This window comes from Zootoca vivipara, chromosome 2 (assembly GCF_963506605.1).
Source record: "Zootoca vivipara chromosome 2, rZooViv1.1, whole genome shotgun sequence".
Taxonomy (NCBI): Eukaryota; Metazoa; Chordata; class Lepidosauria; order Squamata; family Lacertidae; genus Zootoca; species Zootoca vivipara.
This window is the reverse complement of record NC_083277.1, coordinates 91,079,608-91,105,017: the sequence shown is the minus strand read 5'-3', so window position 1 is coordinate 91,105,017 and position 25,410 is coordinate 91,079,608. Positions and strand designations below refer to the sequence as shown.

The 25,410-nt window shown below is 46.1% G+C and overlaps 1 protein-coding gene across 1 annotated transcript in view; it reads right to left on the bottom strand.

Annotated features, from left to right (window-relative positions):
* Positions 1-25,410, bottom strand: part of EVPL (envoplakin) — a 57,803-nt gene that overhangs the window by 20,218 nt on the left and 12,175 nt on the right. Inside the window, exons 3-9 of the mRNA XM_035104522.2 lie at positions 25,052-25,222; positions 8,174-8,276; positions 7,410-7,564; positions 6,546-6,669; positions 4,334-4,459; positions 3,388-3,426; positions 1,401-1,562 (exon numbers count right to left, since the gene is read on the bottom strand). Coding sequence (XP_034960413.1) covers positions 1,401-1,562; positions 3,388-3,426; positions 4,334-4,459; positions 6,546-6,669; positions 7,410-7,564; positions 8,174-8,276; positions 25,052-25,222 — 880 coding nt within the window. The remainder of the gene's footprint in view (positions 1-1,400; positions 1,563-3,387; positions 3,427-4,333; positions 4,460-6,545; positions 6,670-7,409; positions 7,565-8,173; positions 8,277-25,051; positions 25,223-25,410) is intronic.

The window sequence follows — 25,410 nt, the reverse complement described above, 5'->3', positions numbered from 1 at the left end:
GCAGTTTGGGGGTGCCTGTATTAGCACTTCGAATTCTGAGAGGTCCTTTGCATTTTAGGAGAAACAGTAGCCCCACGTGTCCTGGAAACTGCCAAATCTACTGCTAAGCTTAGTTATCAGATGCCTTTACTGACGTCAGTGGGGCAGAGAAAACTACTGCTGCTGCTGCTGCTGCTCAGATTTTCATATAAAAGTGTGTGTGAGAGAGAAACGATGGATTAGAAGACGATGAGCACGTTTACACAATCTCTTCTCCCAATAAAACTGGAAAAATTTGAAGTTCATGTGGCTAGAACTTTCCAGATGTGCCCCAGACCCAAATGGCTAAGGAATCCAGGGCATAGATTAGTGATACCTCATGTCAGTTGAAAGTGGTAGGACTTCTGTTCCCAAATCCGCATTCACAAATGGTTTGCATGCAAAGAAAGAAGCATCTAGATGCAAAAGTATCTGTTTTCCCTTTCCTCATTGCTGGCTCTCTCATACACAGATACCCATGCCACAAAGCAGTCCGGAACAGGTTCCCCAACCATTTATATAAAAGTTTCATAACATGGTAGGTAGCTTCCTCCATCCTCCCTATTTACATTTTCTCTCCTCTGCTTCCTCAATGTGCAGCACTTTGTAGCTCCATAAAATGAGCACTAGAGATCACGCATGCTCAGAAGAAGCCTAAAGGATGGTTTCCTCTGGGGTCCACCCTTGTTCTGTTGACCAAGTCAGAGTAACTACAAACATGCCCAAGTTCAGAGAGCTTCGAGTAACCAGAACATATTGAATATACATTGGGACTCTCCTCTGAGTGTGTGGAATTTGTGGGACTGATTTGTGGGGCAACAAGCAGCAGCAATAGGCCCAGTTATCTGTTTAGTAAAGTGACGTTCAACACTGATAATTAAAAGGACTCCTACCAATGCAACTATGCTGCATGTTGGTGCTGTTACATATATGAATCGTTGTGAGCTAAAAACCACTTTGGAGAGTAAATAAAAGAAACCCACATTCCATGACTAAAGCCTTATCCAAAAGGTTACCATGGGTGGCATTCAACAGTTTTATTCAGAACAGATCAACTGAAATTAGGAATGTTCATTGATTTCAATGGGTATACTCTGAGTAAAACTTAGTTGAATACCACCCTATGGGCAGGATTCTACTAACAAGCCTTGCTAGGCAAAGCCCACACAATAACGTCCACTGCGTGTAGGACGTGGTCCCCCAAATTGGTTCTGCAGGTGTTGAGTGAACCCCCAGGGGTTCCCATGTAAGGGAATTCTCCTGTGTGACAAGCCAAAATTATTGTGCTGATGGAACCATTGCCACAGCACTGTGTTGAATTCTTCTCCAAATCTCCCGTTCATCCTTACCAGCTGCTTTTGTTTTGCATTGCCATCACTTACCTCGTACCCACGTCGCGCAGACTGGGGGTCTTTTATCTGGTCACTCCAGTCCTGCCTCAATATCTTGTTCTGCTGCTCTGTGAGGTAACCCAGCTCCTTAGTGCAACCCTGGAGGTGTGTATAGAGGCTGCCCAAGCTCTGGCCTCGCCAGATAGAGGCTTTCTGTCCATTTGGAGAGAGAGAAAAGATTTCAATGCGTTGGCGGCAATTTCAACTTAGAATGCCTATAGCCCGTTTTAGGGAATGTGGTGCGTTTCAATTCTCCCTCCTCATAATATAATTTGATACCACAACAACTCCATGAAGTAGTCTAGAATGAAAGACAAAGGCCACCGCTGAATGTTTATCATATGAACCTGGATCTCCCCCTGCATCCAGCCTCAAAACCTCAGTCCAAAAACTTCCACATAGAGACGCTGGCTACTGTGGGGATGGGGGACTGAAATAAAGGTGTTTGTGCTTGGTGAGTCATGTGGCCTGTTTGGTTGCTTGAAGTGGGCGTCCAGGTTCTGGAAACCATTGTGTGGAAGGGGCAGAATTTAAATACTGGCCCCAGGGCATTCAAATGCTTTTCTATTCCTCAGGCTTCCAATTACACATTCAGTGCTTCCTTAATGCAAGGAACCAGGAACTGTAAATAAGGTACTGGGAACTAGTAACCAACTTCTGCTTTGTAGGGGTTGACCAGGTTGGCGCCTCTAAGGTTGCAGGCCCAAGTATGTGTGCAAAAATTGCATCTCTCCTCTCTGCCTTGGAGTGGCTAGGTGGCCACCTGCCCAATCCCCAGGCCATTCCTCCGCAGCTATGGGGCGGCTGGACGAGGGGCGCAGGCTCCTCTGGGCATCTCAGAGGAGGAATCCAGTTGTTGGTGTGGGCCAGGCACCCCCAAACTCAGCCCTCCAGCTGTTTTGGGACTACAACTCCCATCATCCCTAGCTAACAGGACCAGTGGTCAAGGATGATGGGAACTGTAGTCCCCAAACAGCTGGAGGGCCGAGTTTGGGGATGCCTGGTGTGGGCCTTCACAACAGCCCTGTGGGGACTCCCTCCCCAGTTGGCCAGCAGCACTATTAGAAGTGTGAGCGGAGCACCCAGCATGGCTCAGAGGGAAGAAATATGGAGACAGTGGGTGGGAGTTGCAGGAGGAGGGAAAAAGAAGGGATAGAGGGAGGAGGCAGAAGGGAAAGCAGCAAGCGGAGGAAGGGAGGCAGGAAGCAGGCAGACGGAGGAGGAGGAAGAGGAGGAGGAAGAAGAAGGGAGGCAGAGTAGAGCAGACCCAATCCTGATGGCTGCGGAGGAAGTCACTGGCACAGTGTGAAAGGCAACAAACAGCAAACTTTTTGAGTGTCTCGTCCATGGTCCATCCTGACTTTGAAGGTCCCAATATAGCTCCTTGCCAAGGGTGCAGAGGAGCCTAGGGATGTTCAGAGGTAGAGGAAGCCACTCAGGTGCCCTGGGGCTGCGTGCCCAGGGAGAGGGTGAGAGCGGAGCACCCATAGGGCCCTCCGGAGTCTGCCTGCCTCCTCCCACTCAGCTGCCCTACAGCTGGGGGGAAGGCAGCGGGCGGACCGTTTGGGCAGCGTGGGGCCTGCGCACGCCAAAGCCACTGCATAGCTCCCAGGAGAGACGCTGCAGGCCCTGTAGTGAGTGCCGCCCGGCATTTTGTCACCCCCCTCAGTGGTGACACCTGGGGGGGCCCGCACCCACCTTCCTCTGCCCCTGGGTATGCCTCGGCAGCTTTGTAAGTGCTTCAGGAATCCACTAGTCCAGGTTGGGACGCAGCTACCGGTAAACATGCCTTATTTTTCCGACAACTTCCTGCCTGAACCTGACAGTTTTCTTTAAAAGATAAAAGCCTTTTTAATAATCCGTTGCTTTTTTTTAAAAAAAAGGGAAAGTAAGTTACCTCATAGAGGAAAAAGTGATGTTGTGGTCTATGGATTAACACAATAAATTCTATTCCAGGCATATTGGAAAAGATACTTACCAGCAATTTCTTGTGCCGGCTCCTTAAATCTTCTGCTTCCTATTTGTTTGGTAGGGCAGGGAGAGAGGGAACATTAAATTTTGAACATTGTTTCATCCTTTCAAAACAGACTACTCATAGCTTTCTGTTTAAAGAATGGCAACAGAAAGCTATCAATTAGCTGACTAAGTCGGCCTTTACATTTGGCTACCAATTAGTCATAAATTAGCAATTTTACTTTACGAAGCTAATTAAGGCTCGGTCTGCTTCTGTAGGCTGTTATTATCCCACAGTTCAGCAATAGGGCAGCTGAGCTACAATGTCCTAAAAAAAGGCCACATAATCACATAATGTCCCAAATGTGTAGTACTTCCCCCCTAGGAGTCCATTTGACACCTACAGTGTTAATTACTTAATTAATCAGTGAAGCATTTATTGACTGGCTTTCATATGAAAATGAAAATGTGGGCTGCATAATAAAATCAATGCAATAAAACAGTAAAATACCTTAAAAACAAAAACAAATACCATAATTTCTGGAAGAACCAAAGCTATGTTTATTTAAGCATCTTGCATCTGTTATCTTTTTAGCATCAGCTCAAAAATTCATTATTTTCTCAAGTTTTTAACTGTTGAGATTTTATAGACCTTTTATTTATAAGATGCTGAGCCTGTGCTGGACAGCGCAAGATATTGTATTGGATGTATCATTGATGTTTTTGTTCTGTTTTGAAGAAAGTAAAGTTTTGAATAATATCTAATGGGTCTGGACCATGTTTTATTTCAAAAGGAGTCAGTTTTTATGCATCCAGTTGCTTCCAGCTGCACAATATTAATATCTGCAATACTCTGCACATCCTCGGAATCTGTCCTGCAGGGTTGAGGGATCCCTACTGAACACATTCTGGGGGCACACAACCGGGTCTAGCAACAGAGTTGGAAAGGGAGATGAAATATGCCATTTTACCGAACTATGAATGTTCTTGATCTGGAGTCCATATGCTTCTATCTCCTTCTGAAGGATGTTGTGTTCTGCTACCTGTTTCTCCAGCTCTGGCATAGTAGGTCCATATTTCCCTGCATCGATTTCTTTCTGCAACAAAGCCAGTAAGAGCACTTTAAGGGTTACCCAACTGAGAAAGACCAGTCCATTCCTCTAACCTCCTCCGCCAAGATCTGTTCCTCATGGTAGCTGCCAGCAATCAGTACCTCCTTACCTTGTGATGTAGGGGGTTGCTGAGCACCAGAACAACAGAGCAGGAGAAAACAGAAGAGGGGAGGCAGAGGCTCTCAGGACAGGTTCAAAAGGCCTGGTGGTTTTACCAGCACAAAACCATTATCGGTAAAACTGCCCCCCAGACAAACTTCTTTCTGCCATGAAGCTTTTCAGACAGAGGAGATCCCTTTGATTCAGGAGGACCTTAGGCTGTGTACACACTATACCTTTAAAACACATTTAAAGCACATTTCCCACCTCAGAAAATTCTGGGCACTGTAGTTTGTTAAGGCTTACCGGGAATTGTAACTCTAAGGGGTAAACTACAGTGCATAGAATTCTTTTATGGGAGAAACATGCTTTGAATGTGCTTTAAAGGTATAGTGTGTACACAGCCTTAGCTGTTGATTTTACAAGGAAGCAGGGCAGGAGGAGAGTTAAGGTTCATGCAGAGAAGAAATGGCTGAGTATGCTTACATCCAAGACAACAGTGTGGTTGGCAGCAGCCAAAATATCTTCTAGCTCTACAATGCAATTGCCTCCAGCCATTACTCTGCCCATAGCTAGGACACCAGAGAAGAGAAATATATGTATGTGTGTGATTATCTTCCTCACAGACTTTATTAGGGGCCCATAGAGTAAATAGGAGATGTGGAGGGAAGCATCATCCAGACAGGGAATCTGACTTCCCCTGAGTCAGGGAGGAAGAAGGCAGTCGGTTGTGCACTAAGGAGGCCTGTTTCATCTGCTGGAAGATCATCATAATCAAGAACAACAACATTATCAGCAAAGTATTATTATTTATGCCCTGCCCATCTGGACACCAAAGAGTTGTAATGATGACAAGACAACTCTCCATTCTAAAACCTCAGGTCTACTGCCAGTAGTTGAAAGCAAAATCCCCAGGTCTGTGGCAAAGGGTATGTTTTTCAGACATTACTGTTCAGTAGCAAAACAGGTGCCGGTTCTTCTTGATTACAAGCCTGGGGCATGTATTTCAAAGGCACTATTAAAGCAGGTGCATCTTCTGTGTTGCTTGAAGATATTTGCAATGTTAAAAAAAACTCTCTCAGGTTTACTGCAAAGAAACTGCATTAAAAAAATCCAAACAAACCCCCTTCTGCTATAGTTCCTTCAATGATGGCAGTGACAAGAGGGCCTAAGGCTGCAATCTATACCATAACTACCATGATTATCATGATGACCAGGCTGAATTCCCATCAAGATGTATACTGGGCCATATCTGAAGATGGTCTTATCTGCTATGAATGGTTGAGCCAGGGCCATTTCAATTTGCTTAGCAGTGAAGACCTGATTCATATGGTAGGCTCAATCTACACAGAGGTTTTGCCTGTAGTGAAGCAGACTTTTTCATGAACCTAGTGAGCAGGTAAGTGAGAGGATAGTTGCGGGTTGCTTCAGATAACATGCACTTGACCACAGGCAAATCAGTATCATGGACCATGTCAACCCATGAGTTATGATGCTTACAAAGTCCTGGGTGAATGAGCTTCGATGCAAAACATCACACAATAAGAACCGCTCCATACAAAAGCAGCGAGGCTTCTTCCTTCCCGAAGCAGCCTCCTAGGTAGCTCAGTTAACTATTCCTAGAACTTTGGGAAACTTCACAAAAGCTGTGTGATGGTGGATGGGAAGGGAGAGTTGGACAAAAAGTAGCATTTGGTTAAACTATATGGGCTTTTAAACCACGCAGGGAAGGCTATTGCTTTTGTTTGTTACTATGTTATGTCTTTTTGTGTTTTTATATTATTAACTGTCGTGTGAATCTTTGGATGAAAGGCAGTATAGACATTTAATAAATAAAAATAAAATCCTCATGAACATAACCACACTTCTTGAATCATGCCTTTTGTTTTCCTTAGTGGAATTAATGTTCACCTTTATTAGCAAATCTACTTGCTCAAATCAAATACCAGTGTATCCAGTTAGCAACCTTTACCTGCTTTTGTTCTAGAATTTTTGCCCAGTCCACTTTGGAACCAGCTTCAGGAAGTGTAAACTTTTCATACAGATCTCTATATTCGGCACATTGGTGTGTCACTCGGCCGTGCAGTTGCTTGATGCTTTGCAAGAAAGAAGGAAGTTTATGTTAGAAATTAGGTCCCCCAACCTAAGGAAGATTTGACCAGGACCACATTGATTGACCTGAAAGGTTTGGTCTGGAGTTTATCACCTATTGATGTCAGTCAGCCACATGGGTCACCATTAGGGATGGGAGGAGCTGCCAATTAAAGTTTATCGGACTTCCATTTTAGTGCAGATTCCTCATAATAAGCATATCTTTGTATGCACATTTGCCTAATATACATATATCTTTCTAAATCATATTTCCCCATATATTTACTTTCCCTCTAATTAATTTCACTGCTGTTTTCACTACTTTATGCATTTCTGAGCAACTTTACCTTAGTGCATGCATTTTTGTACACATATCTTGGGTTGGGGAACCACACTGCAAAATTCGGAGAAGTGCAAATTTTGAATAATAGAATAACAGAATTGCAAAGTTGGAAGGGAGCCTGAGGATCATCTAGTCCAACCCCCTGCAATGCAGGAATATACAGGTGTCCCAAATGGGTATTGAATCTGCAACCTTGGGATTATCAGCACCATTGCTCTAGCCAACTGAGCTATCCAGGCATGGTTGAATTTCCATCTGTACATTGTTTTGGAAGGTGCAGATTTGGAAGATTCGCCTTAAAATGCAAGCTGAATCTAATTTGTGCCTCATCCCTAGTCATCATGCACTTAATTAAATTTAGTTCAGAAGGGCTGCAAACAAACAGAAGCACTACAAGCTCACTCTTTTTCAATTTCCAAGGCCTGAGGGTGCTTCAGACGTTTGACTTTGTCCACATCTAGGAAGAGGTCCTTCAGTAGCACCTCGGCCTCTTTCAGGTTTTTGGCATTCTCCTGCTGGAACTCAAAAGGCTTGTTCTGCTGGCGGTAACTGCTGTCCTGTAATCAAAAAAAGTGTTGGTGCATAAATGCCATTATCCATTGGAGATGGTAGGAAGTGGCTGTGAATCATAAATCCAAATCTTATTCTTGAGTACAAACAGGCAGTTCTCGGCATTTTCACAAACTTGAGGAAAGTGTTTTTCATCAGGCAGTGCATAATCGTTAATTCACAGAAATCCCTGCCAAAATATACACTGGTAGCCTCTAGCTTAGAGGATTCAAAAAACAGGTGAGACAAATTCGTGAAGGATAGACTTAGCATGCTGAGGGATGAACAACAGATGATACTTCCCGAAGGTATTGTGTTGGAGACAAGATGATGTATTAAGCTCTTGTACACCACCTAGACCAGGCACCCCCAAACTGCGGCCCTCCAGATGTTTTGGCCTACAACTCCCATGATCCCTAGCTAACAGGACCAGTGGTCGGGGCAGATGGGAATTGTAGTCCAAAACATCTGGAGGGCCGAAGTTTGGGGGTGCCTGACCTAGACATTGGGTGTGCATATACATATGCAGCTGAATCTTCAGGGTTTTAATGCTCTATTTAGGGCTTTCTCCAATACCCCTTCATAGCTTGGGTCTCATATCAACCTCCCAAATTTACCTGCTTAAGTTTGTTTTGTGTTTCAAGGATGTCCTTTTCCACCTGGTCAGCATTTCTTTGCATGCGAGAGATGAGCACAGCCAAGTCATTTGTGCTTGAGGATCTGAGGACAGGAACAGAGAAATCAGGTGCATACAGATTACAGTAGTAAGTTTTCATTTGAGTCTTGGCCTGATTAATCATTATGTAATTGGCAAATACAGGTGACTCTCCACTTACCTTCGGGACCCCTCCCCCCCCAAATGAAATGCACGTAAATGGGGAGTCCTAGTGGCTTCTCTGTGTATCAGCTGAGCAGCCTCAACAAAGCCCCGCTGCACTTCCAGCTCACAAGGAGACCCTCCCAGTCAGAAGTTCAGCAAAGCGATTAAGCTTCTGTCAGGGGACCTTCCTACAGGGAACCTCCCCCCATCCTGTTGACCAGCTCTACGCCCAGCAGTGGGTCAGGTGGGGGGAATGAGGAAGTTAGCGGCATGGAGGTGGCAAGGCTCAGTGATGTTGGAGAGCCTTTACTCTGCCTTGAGCAAGAGGTGGAGGGGAACAGGCAGCCCCTTCCGGTGCCCAAATTAAGGTGCGCCACTAAACCTAAGGTCGGGAGGAGGTGTTTCGCGGTGCCCAAACTCTTATGCTGGTCACGCAACAGGAAACGTCCACTCCTGGATTCTGCAAGTCACTAGGAGGTCATGTTATCTGCTATCTCTGCATTGTAAATACTATGCACAATAAAACCTTTAAAGACAAGTACGGACTTGGGTGTCCTTACTCGAGAGTAGCCGCAACAACACCATTACAGCTTCCCAAAGCAGACAAAATGTAGCAGAGGTTGTTTCACTTGGTAAACACAAAACACACTATATACATATTATACACAGCTGCCTACAGAGGGTTTTCAGCTTTCAAAGTCATTGCACATCCAAAGTCCAAAGATGCTATGTCCCGTGTCACAGTGGCCGGAGCGGGCTACTTCAGAGTAACGACTCTACACAGCTCTGCATTTTATTCTTTTATTGGTGCTGCGTATTTACAGTGCTGAGGTCATTGCTATATACACGGAGCTATGTGTTCAGTCGGGTTCAGAACCTCCGAATGGCTTTTGGCGCGTCTTTCTCCAACACAAAAGCCTCGGTAGACCCATCCTCTTTCCTCTCCTCTTTCTGCGCAATTCCGGAGTTGGGGGGATGGGTCTCCCCCCCTTATTTGCCCCTTCCTGTTCCACCTGAGACCCTGGCTCCGCTACCCTGCCTGAGCCTCGGACACGACTTCCTGCTTCCCCACTGGAATCGGAACTCTCTCTGCTTTCCCCTGTGCTCGGGGATGGGCTTGAACTCAGGAGGGGAGGGACTTCACGATATCCCCTGTCCCTCACATCCACCCCCCTTCCAAGCTCCCCTTCTCCCCTCCCCAGGTCCCCCCCGGGTGTCGGTGACGACTGGAAGCCTAAGAACTCAGTACTTTCCGAGCCCGTTGGTGTGAACACCTCCCCCCAGTCTTGCGAGCCCCCCCCTTCCGCCTGGGAGGACTGGAATCCCAAAAAGTCCGTGGCGTCAGAGCTGGTGGGGGTAAAAATGTGCTGCCAGTCTGCTTCTTCCTCTGACTGAGTGGATCTCGGCGACGCCCATACTTCTTCCTCTGGTTCCTCAAACTCCGCTTCCCATCCCCATGGTGAACTGCTCTCCAGTACTTCCTCCCTCTCCCCCTCCCCCTCCCTTTCCATGTGCCAGGGCTTGGGTCTGTGGGGAAAGAGGGCGTGAAATTCTTCCACCAAGAATTCCTCCTGTATCTGAGAGGCTGGGACCCACTCATTTTGGGATGGCGGGGCGTCCTCCCATGCCATGAGGTACTCCAGGCCCCCCACCCCTCTCCGTGAATCCAGGATGGCCGTGGCCTCATTGAGTTGCTCCCTGCCTTCCCTCTCCCCCCCTTCCTTGGGGGTTTGGTCGCTGTCTCGGAGCCTGCTGCTTGCCCTGTACGGCGACAGCAGCGATCTATGAAACACTGGATGCACCCTCATGTCCTCTGGTAGTGCCAATCTGAAGGCCATCGGATTGACCTGTTGCGTGACCGTGAAGGGGCCCAGCCGTCTGGGCGCCAGCTTTTTGCACCTCCCTCTAATGGGAAGGCCCTCCGAGGACAACCAAACCTTGTCCCCCACCCTGATGACCTCCCCTTGTCGCCTGTGGCGATCTGCCCCCTTCTTGTACGCTTCCTTGGCCCTCTCCAAGTGTTCTCTGAGCTGCTGGTGCACCGTCTCCAGTTCCTCTGCCCAATCCTCTGCCAGTGGGCCCTCCTCCTCCTCCTCCCCCTCCCTCTCCGGGAAAGATCTGAGGTCGCGCCCATAATTGGCCTTAAAGGGCGACACCCCTGTGGAGACGTGCACTGCATTATTGTAGGCAAATTCCGCCAGTGGCAGGCGATCCACCCAGTCCGTTTGTCTCTGGCTGACGTAGCATCTTAGGTACTGCTGCAGAATGGCGTTGACCCTCTCCGCCTGTCCGTTGGTCTGCGGGTGTCTAGCCGTCGATAAGCTGACCTCCACCTGCAGGAGGTTCATGAGCCGCCTCCAGAACCTGGAAACAAATTGGCGGCCACGATCCGAAATAACCCTTAAAGGTAATCCATGCAGTCTGAATACGTGGTCAACAAACAGTTTGGCTGTCTCTTCTGCAGAGACCGCCCTGGCACACGGTATAAAGTGGCACATTTTGGACATAAGGTCCACCACCACCACCACTGCGGTCTTGCCCCTGGACGCAGGCAGGTCCGTGATGAAGTCCATGGACACCACTTCCCACGGCCTGTGTGGTGTGGCTAAGGGCTCCAGCAATCCTGCTGGGGCTGCTCTGACTACCTTTGCCCACTGGCAGGTGTCACAGCCCCGTACATAGTCTCTAACATCTTCCCGCACCCCTGGCCACCAGAAGTGTCTCATGACTAGGTGAGCGGTTTTGTCCCTTCCAAAATGACCCGCCGTTGGGTTGTCGTGCATCTGCTTGAGGACCTTACGTCTAAGCTGGGTGGTGGGCAGGTACAGTGCCCCCTTGTAGAAAAGCAGCCCCCTGCGTTCTGCAAAGTCTTTTGCCTGCTCCCTCCCCCCTCTCAGTTCTCTGAAGATGCGGGTGGCAAACTCATCAGCTGCTGTCAGTGCTGTGAGTTCTGCCTCGCTCACCACTGCTGCTCCGCAGGACCATGCTGATGGGGGGGAAATGTGCCTGGGTGCTGGTGGCAACTCCTGCTCCATGTACTCTGGTTTGCGGGAGAGGGCATCCGCCCTGACATTCTGCTCCCCCGGGATGTAGTGGATGGAGAAGTTGAAGTTCGAGAAGAACTCTGCCCACCGTATCTGTCGCTGGTTGAGCACCCTGGCTGTTCTCCAGAACTCCAGGTTCTTGTGGTCAGTGCTTGGCGCCCACCAGGAAGTGTCGCCAGTGCTGGAAAGCAGCGTGGATCGCAAGAAGTTCCCTATCAAACACCGTGTAGTTGCGTTCTGGCTGGGTCAGCTTCCTGGAGAAGAAGGCACAAGGTCTCCACTCTCTGTTGGCGTCCAGTTGCAACAGGATCGCTCCCAAAGCCCTGTCTGAAGCATCGGTCTCAACGCGTAGGGGCGCATCCTGCACCACGTGGAACAGGTTTTGGTCCGAAGCAAACACCCTCTTGAGGCTTTCAAACGCTGCTTGCGCCTCCTGTGTCCACCTGAACTTCTGCTTGCCTCTCAGGCAGTCCGTGATGGGAGTCGTAACCCGTGAGAAGTTCTTGATGAATTTCCTGTAGAAGTTGGCGAAGCCTAGGAGGCGTTGGGCATCTTTGCGCGTCCTGGGGCTGTGCCAGTCCAGGATGGCTTGTACCTTGTCCTTGTCCATCGCCAGCCCCTTGTCTGACAGTTTGTAGCCCAGGAAGTCTACTTCCCTGGTGTGAAACTTGCACTTCTCCAGCTTCACATACAGGTGGTTCTCCTTCAGGCGCTGCAACACCTCCCTGACATCCTTCACATGTTGCACTGGATCGTTGGAATAGATAAGGATGTCATCCAGGAAGACCAAGCAGTTCTTGAAGAGGAGGGACCCCAGGACGTGGTGCATGAAGGCCTGGAAGCATGCTGAGCCCCCTTGCAACCCGAAGGGCATCACCAGATATTCAAAAGAGCCCAGGGGCGTGAACATCGTGGTTTTCCACTCATCGCCTTCCCGGATCCTGATTAAGTTGTACGCCCCCCTCAGGTCTAGCTTGGTGAAAATCTTGCCCCTGCGTGCCGCTGTCAGGAGATCGTCCACTCTGGGCATGGGGAATGCCACTGGCTCTGTCACTGAATTCAGTCGTCTAAAATCCACCACAAGACGGCGCTGTTGCGTGTCTTTCTTGTCCACCCAGAAGACCGGGCTGCCCCCTGCTGCCTTGCTTTCTCTGATGAACCCCCGTTTGAGGTTCTTGTCTATAAACACACGCAGATCCTCCAGCTCCTGATCTGACATGGCGTACAGCTTGGCTGGGGGTATCGTTGCCCCTGGCACCAGGTTGATCTGGCAGTCAAAAGACCTGTGTGGGGGCAGGTGGTCGGACTCCGCTTCGCTGAAGACCTCCTGCAGGTCCCAGTATGGTTTGGGTATCGCCTCACCCCCTTTGACGTGCATGGTGGCCACCGTGGCTATTGGAGGCCCCTCCCCTGGTTGGTGCTGCATGCAATGTTCCAGACAAAAGTCCGACCCAAACGTGATGCATCTCTGGTGCCAACTGATGGAGGGGTCATGGCGCGCCAGCCAGCTCATGCCCAAGACGATGGGGGGGTCTGAGATTGTGGTGACGTTGAATGCCAGTGTCTCAGAGTGCCTTCCCACCGTCATTCTCATGGGGGGGGGTTTGATGAGTGATGGCCCCTCCCAGCAGCTCCCTGCCGTCAATGGTGGCTACGTGCAAGGGAAAGTCCAGCTGCAGAAGCTGTATTTGGTGCTCTTCTGCAAAGTTTCTCGAGAAGAAGTTGGCAGATGCACCACTGTCAATTAAGGCGAGGACTGTCAGGGGATAGCCATTTGGGAGCGTTAACGTCACTTCTAGAACCACTCCTGCTCTGGGAGGGTTGGGCTGGCTCTGCTCCGCGCTGTGCGGGTGGGCGGGCTGGGGCTGTTGTCTGCTGACTGCGCCTGGCTGCTGCCCCTTGTCTCCTGCAACCAGGCTTTCCCGTTTCCCTGCTGTGGTGCTGCGTCAGTGGGGGAGGGCACAACCGTTCCCGCCTTTCCTTGCCACTCTCTGCGATGTGGGCAGTCTCTGACGAGATGCTGGGGGGAGTTGCAGAGAAAGCAATTCCCGCCCCTTCCCTCCTTGCGTCTTGTCGCCGCTGGGGTTTGAAAAGCCCCCCCGCGCGCGCGTGCTATCAATTTGCATGGGTTCCTGGTCCTGGCTGGTCCCAGGCGTGGCTTGGAAGGGTTGTTGGGGGAGTGGCTTCTCCTGCAACCGTGGGAACCAAGCCCGCTTTGCGCGCGTTGCTTGCTTGTCGTTCCACCGGGATTCCTGTCTCACCCCCACCGCCAGAGCCGCTTTGCTCAGCTGATCCATATTACTGGGCTTTGGACCTCTCGAGAGCTCATCTTTCACATCCTCATTCAACCCCAGGTAGAACGCCGCTTCCATCGGAGGCGAGTGCAGTTCCCACCCCAGTCTGTGCACTAGCATGGTGAATCTCGCCCAATATTCGCGAACTGTCATTGTTCTTTGCCTTAAATTATGCAGTTCCTCCTTGGTCTGGTCCATATGACTATCGGACGCATACATAGTTTTTAAAGCCTCTAGAAATAGTTTGACATTCTTCATGCAAGGATTTTTTGTCGCGATTAACGGTCTTAGCCACTCCCTGGCTGCCCCTGTAAGGTGTTCCACAATAAACGCTACCCTGTGCTCATCATCAGGGAACTCATCATGGTGCAGCTCAAGAGCATACACGATCTCAGTCTCAAAGCCATGATATTCCCTCGGGTCTCCATTGAACTTGCTTACTAGGGTCCCCGCTCTCCTTCCTGGCAGCACTTGGAGTTGGGGGGCCCCTCCCGCCTTGTTTTTCTCGGCATCCAGCTTGTTTTGGAGCTCTACCGCCACCGCCCTTAATTGCTGCTCTTTTTCCTGAAGCGCTTTCACCTGTTCCGCAAGTTGTAGCCGGTCCTCCTGGACCTTCTTGGTTTCTTCTTTAGCTGCCTTTAATTCCCCCTGTGCCTGCAGCGCCAGTTGCTGCAGGTCCTGTTGGGCTTTCTCCGCGATCTGCCGCCATTTCTCCGCCTCTGACGCACTCATCCCAGCAACTCCAAAGTAGCCCAAAAAAAGATTCGGAGGTTGCTGTCACAGTGGCCGGAGCGGGCTACTTCAGAGTAACGACTCTACACAGCTCTGCATTTTATTCTTTTATTGGTGCTGCGTATTTACAGTGCTGAGGTCATTGCTATATACACGGAGCTATGTGTTCAGTCGGGTTCAGAACCTCCGAATGGCTTTTGGCGCGTCTTTCTCCAACACAAAAGCCTCGGTAGACCCATCCTCTTTCCTCTCCTCTTTCTGCGCAATTCCGGAGTTGGGGGGATGGGTCTCCCCCCCTTATTTGCCCCTTCCTGTTCCACCTGAGACCCTGGCTCTGCTACCCTGCCTGAGCCTCGGACACGACTTCCTGCTTCCCCACTGGAATCGGAACTCTCTCTGCTTTCCCCTGTGCTCGGGGATGGGCTTGAACTCAGGAGGGGAGGGACTTCGCGATATCCCCTGTCCCTCACATCCCGTAACTTCAGTCGACTGTTTCTTCTTCACAAGTCTTTCCAGTTCTGTCCAATAATCCTTCTCCACAATTCTCCACCAGACTGAGAAATTGCCTTCTCCATACACTCCTGTAACCACAAATTAATACTAAGGATTGTCAGCAGCCTGACAATCCAGACACAATGCTCATTCAGCCCATTGATGATTTCCTAGTGACTACTTGAGAACCACCTAGGGTGTGCTACGTTATATGTTGCAAAGAGCAATACTGTAGTTGATTTGAGCCATTCCTGAGCCATGCCTTGATGCCTGATTCTCCATCAGCCCCTGAATACTGGGATTGAAGGTGATTTCAAACCTGACTTTTTACCACCCCATGATTGAAATCAAAAGGCAGAACAGCTCCCCTTTCATATCATTAACCGTCAGCTCTTCCTGTCTCTAGTCTCCACATTGTGTCATGGACAGAGAGTTTAGCAATACTCTTCTGTGAGAAGAACAACTGACGTTACTTCAACAACCACAAGAGAATAGGTATGTTATATGGGCGCGCAACGTGTTCTTGTGGGACTCAGCATTGCCCTTGTGAGTGAACTGAGCATTTATGAACCCGATAACATGCACCAGAATCATTTTCAGGGTTCTTCCACAAGAATGTTGTGGCACACAGAGGTTCCTTGGCAGGTGCCAAAGTAGAAAGTGCTCCTTGAAGCTTGATAGCCACTGTACCATTACATATCAGCTGCCCATGCTGGTAACTAGCACTGCACTGTGTTGCATATCAACGCTGCAAAATATAACTGCTGGTTACAACGGAATGCTGGTTACAAGTATATTTGGTAAATATTATTCAGTGAATATCTGGAGGCTATTTTATGGTTGTTGTTTTTTAAAAACACAACTGGAAAGGAAAACTCATTTTCCAACCTTAAATACAATTGACATAATTTTACACCCACCCACAAATCCACATGAAAAGTTATATGCATTTTATACATTTCCACAAGTGTGTGTGTGTGTGTGTGTGTGTGTGTGTATGCATCCAATATACAAATTTTTGTAAGCAATTTCCCCAAATTTTATGTATTTATTGTATGTGATCTTCACTAATATACACATTTTTGTGTATTTGCATTTCTGTACAATTTTTTGCTGGAGAATGGCATTGTAAAATTCATGGAAGTACAACTTTTCAAAGGTTAGCTGTGTTTTGGTTCGCGTATTTGTTCAAGTAGTATGAATTAAGCAGTTTCTCCTTAAAATGCAAATTTGAACAAAATTCTCCCCCATCCCTGCTAACACACAGTGCTACGTCATTAGCATGCACAGATTAAAAATGGCAGCATAAACTTTGAAAAGAAGTATCTGAGGCTAAAGATTGTATCAATTCACCCTGAAGCTAGCAATTGGTCAAGGCTCTGTGGCACATGTATATGCATCTAAGCACATGCTTTTTGTCTCCTGTACTGTGGGATTGCAAGCCAAAATCAAAATAAACTGGCTTATTTCAGATTAATCAACAGAAAATAAGAGTGTGTGCATGCAGGAAAGCGTAGCAATAAAAATGAGCTGATGTAATGAATATCTGAGAAACAGCTGTCCTTTGTTGCAGAAAAATGACAGAGGTACGTACCATCAGCAGTATTCAGTTTACACAAATCCTATGTCTTCAGACACACCCTATCATTACTGGTAGCATAAATCAATGGCGAAAGGAGAAATGAGAGTTCTAAAACTTTAGATGGCTTGGAGAAGTCCATGAAGGGCTCTGTACCACTTCAGTTAAAATGTTGAGTGGCCTTCCAAGTTTAGTTTCAATTTAGGCTCTCTGATCTGTTAATCCTGCTTTTCTAGTAGAGCAGCAACAAAGGCTAGAATAAATTAGGAAAGTGGAATGGAGAGAAAAAGAGTGATTATGCATGTTGAGTCATCCTTACTTCTTATGGTGGATCATCACACACACACTCTCTCTCTCTGTTCCACCTTAGTAATTTTCCTTTTAAATTAAGCTTGGACAATTGTGGCCTAGTGAATTTAGTGTAGGCTGTAAACTGTCTGTGCTATTATTGCAAACAGTTACTGTAAAGAAAGCGAGGTGTTGTTTTCTTGTGGGATTTTAAACATTATTACATGCTGTAATTATAATCTTGTCTTGTTTGTAGGATGCCCAGGGATTTTTTATTGATGGGCTGCGATAGAAATATTTAATTATTATATGGATAGATGATAGATAGATAGATAGATAGATAGATAGATAGATACTATAGATAGATAGATAGATAGATGATAGATAGATAGATAGATAGATAGATAGATAGATAGATAGATAGATGATAGATAGATAGATAGATCTAGATCCTTTCAAGGGGGCTTTTCTGTCTCAGGAATGTCACATTTTCTTAGCACTCAAAACAGCAATATATGTCAGATTGAATCTAAGCTAAGTCACTGAGCACATGCAATGACTTCCATGAGCCCAACAGAACTTCCACTCCCTCTCCTCCTCTTTGCTCTGCCTCCAAATCTGCTTTCCTGCTTGGCAGGGGTTTGGACTGGATGGCCCTTGTGATTCTATGATTCTATGCTGTGGCGGGTTGTGAAAACCCCTAGAGCAGATGTGGGGTGTGGGGAGAGGAAAGGAAAGGGAGGAGACATTTTTTTACACGAGCAGAAGTTGTTCCACGCACACAACTGGATGCAACCAATTGTTCCTGTGTGCAATTTTATTTTTATTTTTTAATAATGTATTTATTAAAGATTTTCTCAAACAACAAAACATACAAAAATACCAAAGACACGAAGAAAATTACAAAACATAAAAAAGAAAAAAACAAGAATACAAAAAAAGAAAAAATGCAAAAAACAAAAATTCTAACTATAACCCTTATTTCCAATCTATTGACTTCCTCATTCCACCTCCTTCTGCGATTCTTTACATATCCTCCGTAGTAAACTCTAAATCTTATATAAATTCTAATTATTACTTTAACTATACCTTAATTCTTTAATCTTTTATATCTTATCCTTTTATATTCTGTCTAGATCTTACTTCTTAATTTAATTGTCCTTAACTTCTATCAATACTTATTTCACACCATTGTATTATCTACAACCTCTATTTTATCTCCCTCACTTCCACTAATTTTAATCTATTATACCTGTGCGCAACTTTATTCTCTGTCACTGTCAAAGAAGGTGGGTGGTCATGTTTGGTGAGAGAGGGCACACACACAACCAGGCTCCTGTTTTCCTCAGAGATCACTAGTCCTACCAGTTTGAATGCAGAAACTGGTTTAACCTTTCTCATGTCAATTGCACAAGTTGCTTGTCTCTTGCTGACGCCCCACTGGCTCCCCATCCCTGGAATGAGGAGGAGCCGTTGACGGCAAACACTTGGACACCACCCAGAACTTCAACTTTCTGCCAAACGAGAAGGAATATTAGTCATCATTACCCATGCAGCCTCCCTGACATGTTGAGACAGCCCTAGGAAGGTATTTGCTTTTCTGAGTTCTCTTTCTGCACCTTGGCCAACAGGCCTAGTCAAGGGAAACTCAACGTATCCGGCAGCTTTGCTCATACTTTGCAATTCATGGTATGATATGTATGGCAAGTAACCACAAAGTATTGAAACTCAAGGTGTTTTGGTGACCCACCTTTCTGATAAAACAAACTAACCCAAGAACCAACTATCAGCTGGAACGAGAAACTTGTGGCTCATGGCGTCCTTGTTGTCTGTTTGCATTTTGCCACGTGATGCTTGTTTAGAAATGCTCAGGACTGGCGACAGTATCTAGCAGGTGCACTGTTTTTGACTCTGCCTCCTGTTTTGGGCTTCCTGCCCAACATTTCCCACAGTGCCCCAGAGAATGTCATTCAGCAATGCTATGTCAAATGCTCTGGGGCATTGTGGGAGATTTAACATGGCAGGCTTGACCCAGGCTCATGCTAGGGGAGGTTCATGAAGGTCACCCTGCTGTGGGTAGAGGTGGCTGCTCAAACCTCATGCTTCCCCCTGCATGTGAGAGTACACCACAAAAGATGCTCCCACACATACTAAAGTTATCCCAACAACCATCTACCTTCCTAGATTCACAGCCTTAGCAAAACCCATGTAGCAAATTTATCCACCACCAAACTTATATCAAAGGTTTTCCTTCAAAGTGAACCTTTTAATCGTGTTCATTGCCTTGACCTCTTAAGAGGCATGAGCGCAGTGTGATTATTAAATCCTAACTCTGGTAACAACTTTCTCCAGAACAAATACATATTCTGTGCTTGCCTCTGTGTAACTGTCTTCATGGTAATTCACTGATGATTCTCTCTAATTGGCTTTATTAAGCGTGCTTGGAGATCATCCAGGATAGGTCAGCAGTTACCTGCATTTCTGAAACTACCACCCCACAGCTCTTTGTGTTTAATTTAGGAAGCATCTTGGCTTTTCTTACTTGCCGTATTTTTCTGTGTATAAAAGACAATGGTTTTTCCCCCCTTAATTTTTTGAGTAAAAAATGGGGTGGCTGGGTGTCGTCTTATACATGGTTTTCGGCAGGGCGATCAACAACTTTGAGATTGCCCCAGAAAAGCTCAACAACTTTGGCAACCAAAAAATACTGATTTCTTAATTTAGGGTTCAAAAAAATAGGGGTTGTCTTATACACAGAAAAATATGGTATTTTTAGTTAACCAAATGCTACCTATGTACTCTCTCTCTCAATTAACATTCTGCTTCTGATCAGGATTTTTTAAATTAAGTATGTGATACTCTTTTACAATGGTAAAGAAGCTTCATAAATACTCTCTGATACAGACCAAAATTCAAGGTCTAGATGACATCCATTTATACTACAGTGGAACCTCAGTTTATGAACACCTCGGTTTATGAATTTTCGGTTTACGAACGCCGCAGACCCACCTGGAACGGATTAATTCACTTTCCATTACTTTCAATGGGAAAGTTCGCTTCAGTTTATGACCGCTTCAGTTTATGAACAGACTTCCGGAACCAATTACACCCATGCTTCGGGTTAAGTATGCTTCAGGTTGAGTACTTCGCGGACCTGTCTGGAACGGATTAATCCACTTTCCATTACCTTCAATGGGAAAGTTCGCTTCAGTTTAAGTACTCCGCGGACCATCTGGTACAGATTAATCTACTTTCCATTACTTTCAATGGGAAAGTTCGCTTCAGTTTATGAACACTTCAGTTTATGAACAGACTTCTGGAACCAATTGTGTTCATAAACCAAGGTACCACTGTACGTTGTTTTCTATGCCGAATTCTGGTCTTGTCATTCTGCTTTATTAATAGTTTCTCTACAGTACTTTTTTTTCTTTCAACAGAAAAACATAAGGTGGCTACTAAAATAAAAAGATAAAATATACTCTGAAGTCCCTAGTGGAAGGGACTGCAGAGTGCTTGCCACACTGGTGACATCCAATGAAAGAGGCGCTAGCTGACAGCTGGAACTACTCTATTTTTCAATAGAACATCAATTTCATTTTGTGAGTTAGGAACTGAGTTTAAGAACTAGGTGTATATTCCACCTAGATTCCTTGACCTGTGGATGTTTAATTTGTTCATCTGCCCTGGAAATTCATATCACGCCTTTATTTCATTATTTAGTTATTCTGATACTCTCCCCAGGAAAACAAAATGGTTGGGTTGAACATCTTCTGTTAGACCGTCACACACTCTCACACTCACACACACACACACCTGTACCAAGTGGTTTCTTCCATGAGCATAAATGTAGGGCTTTCAAGTCTAGAAATGTGCAAGCAGCCCTAGATTGGCTCAGAAATGAACCTAGAAATTCCCCCTTAAAAATCAATAAAAATCAATTAGCTTCTAAAGCAATACAACTTACTAACAACTTCTGCACACCAATGAACCTCCTGACTTTCTTGCTCTCACTAATTCAAGTTTAATCTGTACTGAAAAGGGGAAGAGGTCCAGAAATAGCTGTCAACTGGATTCAGAAATGATGACACCTCATTAGAATTTGTATGTGTGACTTCACCTTTCCATGCCACAGTAAATGTTGGCATACATCTGTCTCGAGAGACAATGGAGTATGCCTCCAGGGGTGATGTCAAACCACTGGAAACAACAATAGCCGTAATCTGCTAGCATCGCACCCCAGCCCACAACATGCCACCTGCACAATAATTGTTCAAATCGGTGTTTATTCTCATCCCCACCTCTCAACAGCTTTAAGAATCACAAACAAGCTCCTCCGTGCTAGCTACCAATGCAATCACTTTTGCATTCAGGTGACGTTGCAAGTTTGCAATGCACCAAAAGGTTATTAGGCAGAAAAATTGCATGGGCTACGGATGTGAATACAGGCTTGGTGAGATTAATAAAATGCAACCTTCACAAACTGAATGTGGTAGCAATTGTGCCAGGAGCTGGAAGATTATTAGAAGCCTCAGTTCCTATAAACTGAGAGAGAGAGCCAGTGTGGTGTAGTGGTTAAGAGCGGTAGACTCGTAATCTGGGGAACCGGGTTCTCGTCTCCGCTCCTCCACATGCAGCTGCTGGATGACCTTGGGCTAGTCACACTTCTCTGAAGTCTCTCAGCCCCACCTACCTCACAGGGTGTCTGTTGTGGGGGAGGAAGGGAAAGGAGAATGTTAGCCGCTTTGAGACTCCTTCGGGTAGTGATAAAGCGGGATATCAAATCCAAACTCTTCTCTTCTCTTCTTCTATAAACGACAGCATTCGTTTCTTCCTTACTCTTAGGCGAAAAGATCAAGCAGTCAAGGAGCCATGACAGGGCACACTGATTCAGCTTGTCTCAGTTAGCTATGGGTGATGTCCAATTAAGTCATACTCAAGAGTATGATTGACATTGGATATCACCAAGAATAGCCTGTCAAATAGGGAAGAATAAGGGCAGGCTTAATTGAGTTAATATTTATGTAGCGTTTGGAAGTTACTAAGCATTAGACATACTGCCTTGACTTTTTGAACCAGCAAAATCATTTTGTTTTGGATTCCTATCGAACACCAGCCGTCTAAAACATCAACCTGTCTTGGATGTTTATTTTTTGCTTTGGGAAACCAAAGCTAATTTTAAAAGTCAGGCTGATGACAAAACCAAAGCCAAGAAGATTTTATTGTATTCTTAGCAATTGTCTATGGATAAAATTAAGACTTTACAAATGAATGAACATTTGTGCATTGAGTTGATAGAAAAACTCTAGCCATCAGCAATACCTGTCTCCCTATCAGTTCAAATAGACTCAAGCCTGGAGTATATAGATTATTTCAAGGGACAGCATTTGTCTTTAAAGGGTCATATCACAACTCAGTGGAACACCATGGGTCTGTGCCTCAACTGCTAGTATGAGTGACGCCTGCCACATTCAGAAATACTTATCATGACATCTATAAATGATGCAAACTGATAACATTTCCATGGCTTCTTTTGAGGAGCGGTTAGATAATTCAACAGCTGACCATGGGTTTTGCATAGGGATGTCAGAGAATTTCATCAGAAAGAGAAACAGGATTGGAAGTTCTCTCAGTCTGAATGTTCATTGCTGGTCAGGATCAGAAATCACACAAATGAATACAAGCAACAATCTTCATCATTGGTTCCCCCACCCTCCCTAAGTCTGCAAATGTTACATTATTCTCTGCATTGGCGTTTTTTTTAATGATTCCCTTTCATTGAAATGTACAGAAATTGACTGTTTAATTCATTGCCTATGTTTTGGGCATAGAAAATATATGAAGCCGAACCATAGTGGAATGTGAATGGTGCTGACTGTGACTAACTGAGGATGGGATGGAAATTGCTGCCTCCTTACATCCCTAGTTTTGCACGCAGAATGTCCCGGGTTCAGTCTCTGGCATTTCCATTTTGTAAGAAATGATCAAGTTCCAGGAGATGAAGAAGACCCTGAAGAGCTACTGCCAGTTGTAGCAGACACTATTGGAATAGGTGGAACAACTGTTTGACTCATTATCAGCCAGCTTCCCATGGCCTTCTATCAATGAGGCATATTTATTCCCTACTGCAGCTATTTGCAGGACTCTTCCAAACATTCAGGCATCCCCCAGCCCTAGCCATGTGGATGAAACTCTCCATAAGGCAAACTATGCATGATCTGAATTGTTGCATTATGCTACCTCAAACACTCTTAGTACAGCTCGATTGTGGGATGCACAGAAATGCCACGATGGTTTCAGATTTCTTTCATGTATATTCTCTTTTGGAAAGCCAAGACAGAGAGTTAGCAGATAAGTCTGTGGCTCATTTTGCTTTAACAGTGTGACAACGTTGTGTGCCCTCAGACCATTCTCTGGCCTACACCATGTGCACAATCCAATCAGGAGGAACACAAACTAAAAAAGGACATAAATCAGTCCCTAAGACAATATTATCAGCGGATATCTCCCTGGAAAAACCATCACACTCATGCTACTAACCTGCAGCATGTACAAACCTTCCAAATGGCAGCTCAACAACAAAATCCTGGTTGGGCATATAAGGGAAAGAGAGTATAAGCAGCCGACTGAGAAGATTGTTCTTAAGTTAAGGTAGCTTTGAATGGAGCCTAAGGACTGCATCTGCTTCTGAAGGAAAAGGAATTGCATGAAGCCAGAGCTTTGTTTTACTACTCCCACCAATCTGTGCTAACAGTATCCCTGGACTACAAGATATTCAGCACATCAAGGTTAGGAATTAAAAATGGTTTGTTAAGAGGGTCTCTAAGCATTGCAAGAACAATAGACAACAGGTTGCTCTTCAGTTGTTGCTGGACTACATGTCCCATTACCCATGACCATTAGCGATGCAGGCTGGAGCTGATGGAAGTTGGCGTCCCATAACATCTGGCGGGCACCACATTGGAGTAGAAAGTGAAACAGGAGGGAATGGACCATTTTGCAGCGGGTGCAAAATGGCAGCCTGCGTACCTTAATGTCTGTTGCATAGGCATTTACCACAGGTTGCCCATGGTGGAAAATATGCATCCCTTCCCCATTCTAAACCCTGAAGAATCACTATTCTAGCAACACACATAAACATTCTAAAAAGGCATCTGCAAAAGATACAAATTTATCAAAATAGAGGGAGTGATTAACCACGGACACGGACATGGACAAGAAAACAGATTACTTTTAACCAGGGTAATTTTTTAAGAACAACAACAAAAAAGAGGTGCCAGTATCGCACACCCTTGAGAACCACCTGAAAAAAGCACTTCCCTTAACAAACAAGGATAATTGAGGTTTATTCAATATTATTCTACCCTCTGCTAACTTGACTTATTGGGCTCTCCTCCTTTGGCCAGTTAGGTGTTTCGCTGTCTTGAATGGTGCCTTGTATGCATTACACCTGCAAGAGGAATCACACCCTTCCAAGAGGGAGAAGGGAAATTTGGCAGCCAATGGAAGATGTTTAGCTGCCAGCCTCCTACGCTTGGCCACCACGGAGCAATGGCAGCTATGCCCCTTTGAAGGCTACCTTGTCTTTCAAGAATCCCAATGGCAGTAGGATGCAAGAGAGCACCACAATTCCCATCGCACTACAGGAAGAAAAGGATCAAGCCGGGTAACAGAGCTACAGCAACAAAAAGTCTTGTGGCACTTTCAGACACTTTGAGGCATCTTGGTCTCCTATTGATACAATTCCCACCCCCACCTCCTGGAAATTGTCACAGTAGGAGACAGAGATGTCTCAAAAGACTGTGGGTCACTTGTGCTGGGGAATACCACCATATGTTGAGCTTTTAGCTACCGGTATGCTCCCGAGCCAAGCCATATTTTTCATAACTAGTCTCAGATAAATAGGGATTTTCATCTTCCCACTTGTACACAGGTATTCAGAAGCATTTGCCAGGCTGAGGAGGAGGAAGCCTGCTGTGGAGAAGAGAAGACAGTATAGCTTTTACAGCAGAACACTTGGTGTGTCTGGTCAAAAGAAAAAGACCAGAGAGTTCATTGTTTACTCCCATCCAGGTGAATGGATACAGGCAACTGCCCACAGGCCACTTATTCTTTTGGACCTACCCTTAGGCAAACAATGTTCATTCCCCCCCCCCTTTACTTGTAAGACACCAGTTCAGAGGTGGCGTCCTGGCGTCCGTGGCACTCTCCCCACTTCTGCAAAAACCACAGACTTTTAAACTACTTACTTGGGCTGCTTGACAGGGGACCCTTTGCTTGGGGAGCTTCTGCTTGGCGAGCCTTTGCCCACCCCTTTGAACATATCGGCGGCGGCTGAAGCTCCCCTCTCTCTCGCTGTCTGGAAGGCTGTTGAAGAAAGGGGTGGGTGCGTCCCAGCAGCTGCCTCTGCCTGCGGTTGTCTGTGGAGATGGTATGACAGGAGAGGATGAGAAAGTCTGCAGATTGTTAAAAGCAGAACCTGGGTGGCTCCTCCCTGAGCTGCAGGTGATCAAGAGCCGAGATGGAAACTTGCCTTAAAAAAAAAAAAGGACTAGAAAAACCAGTTTAGGGCTGAATGAGTAAAAAAAAAAAAGCCCAGAGGGAAGGA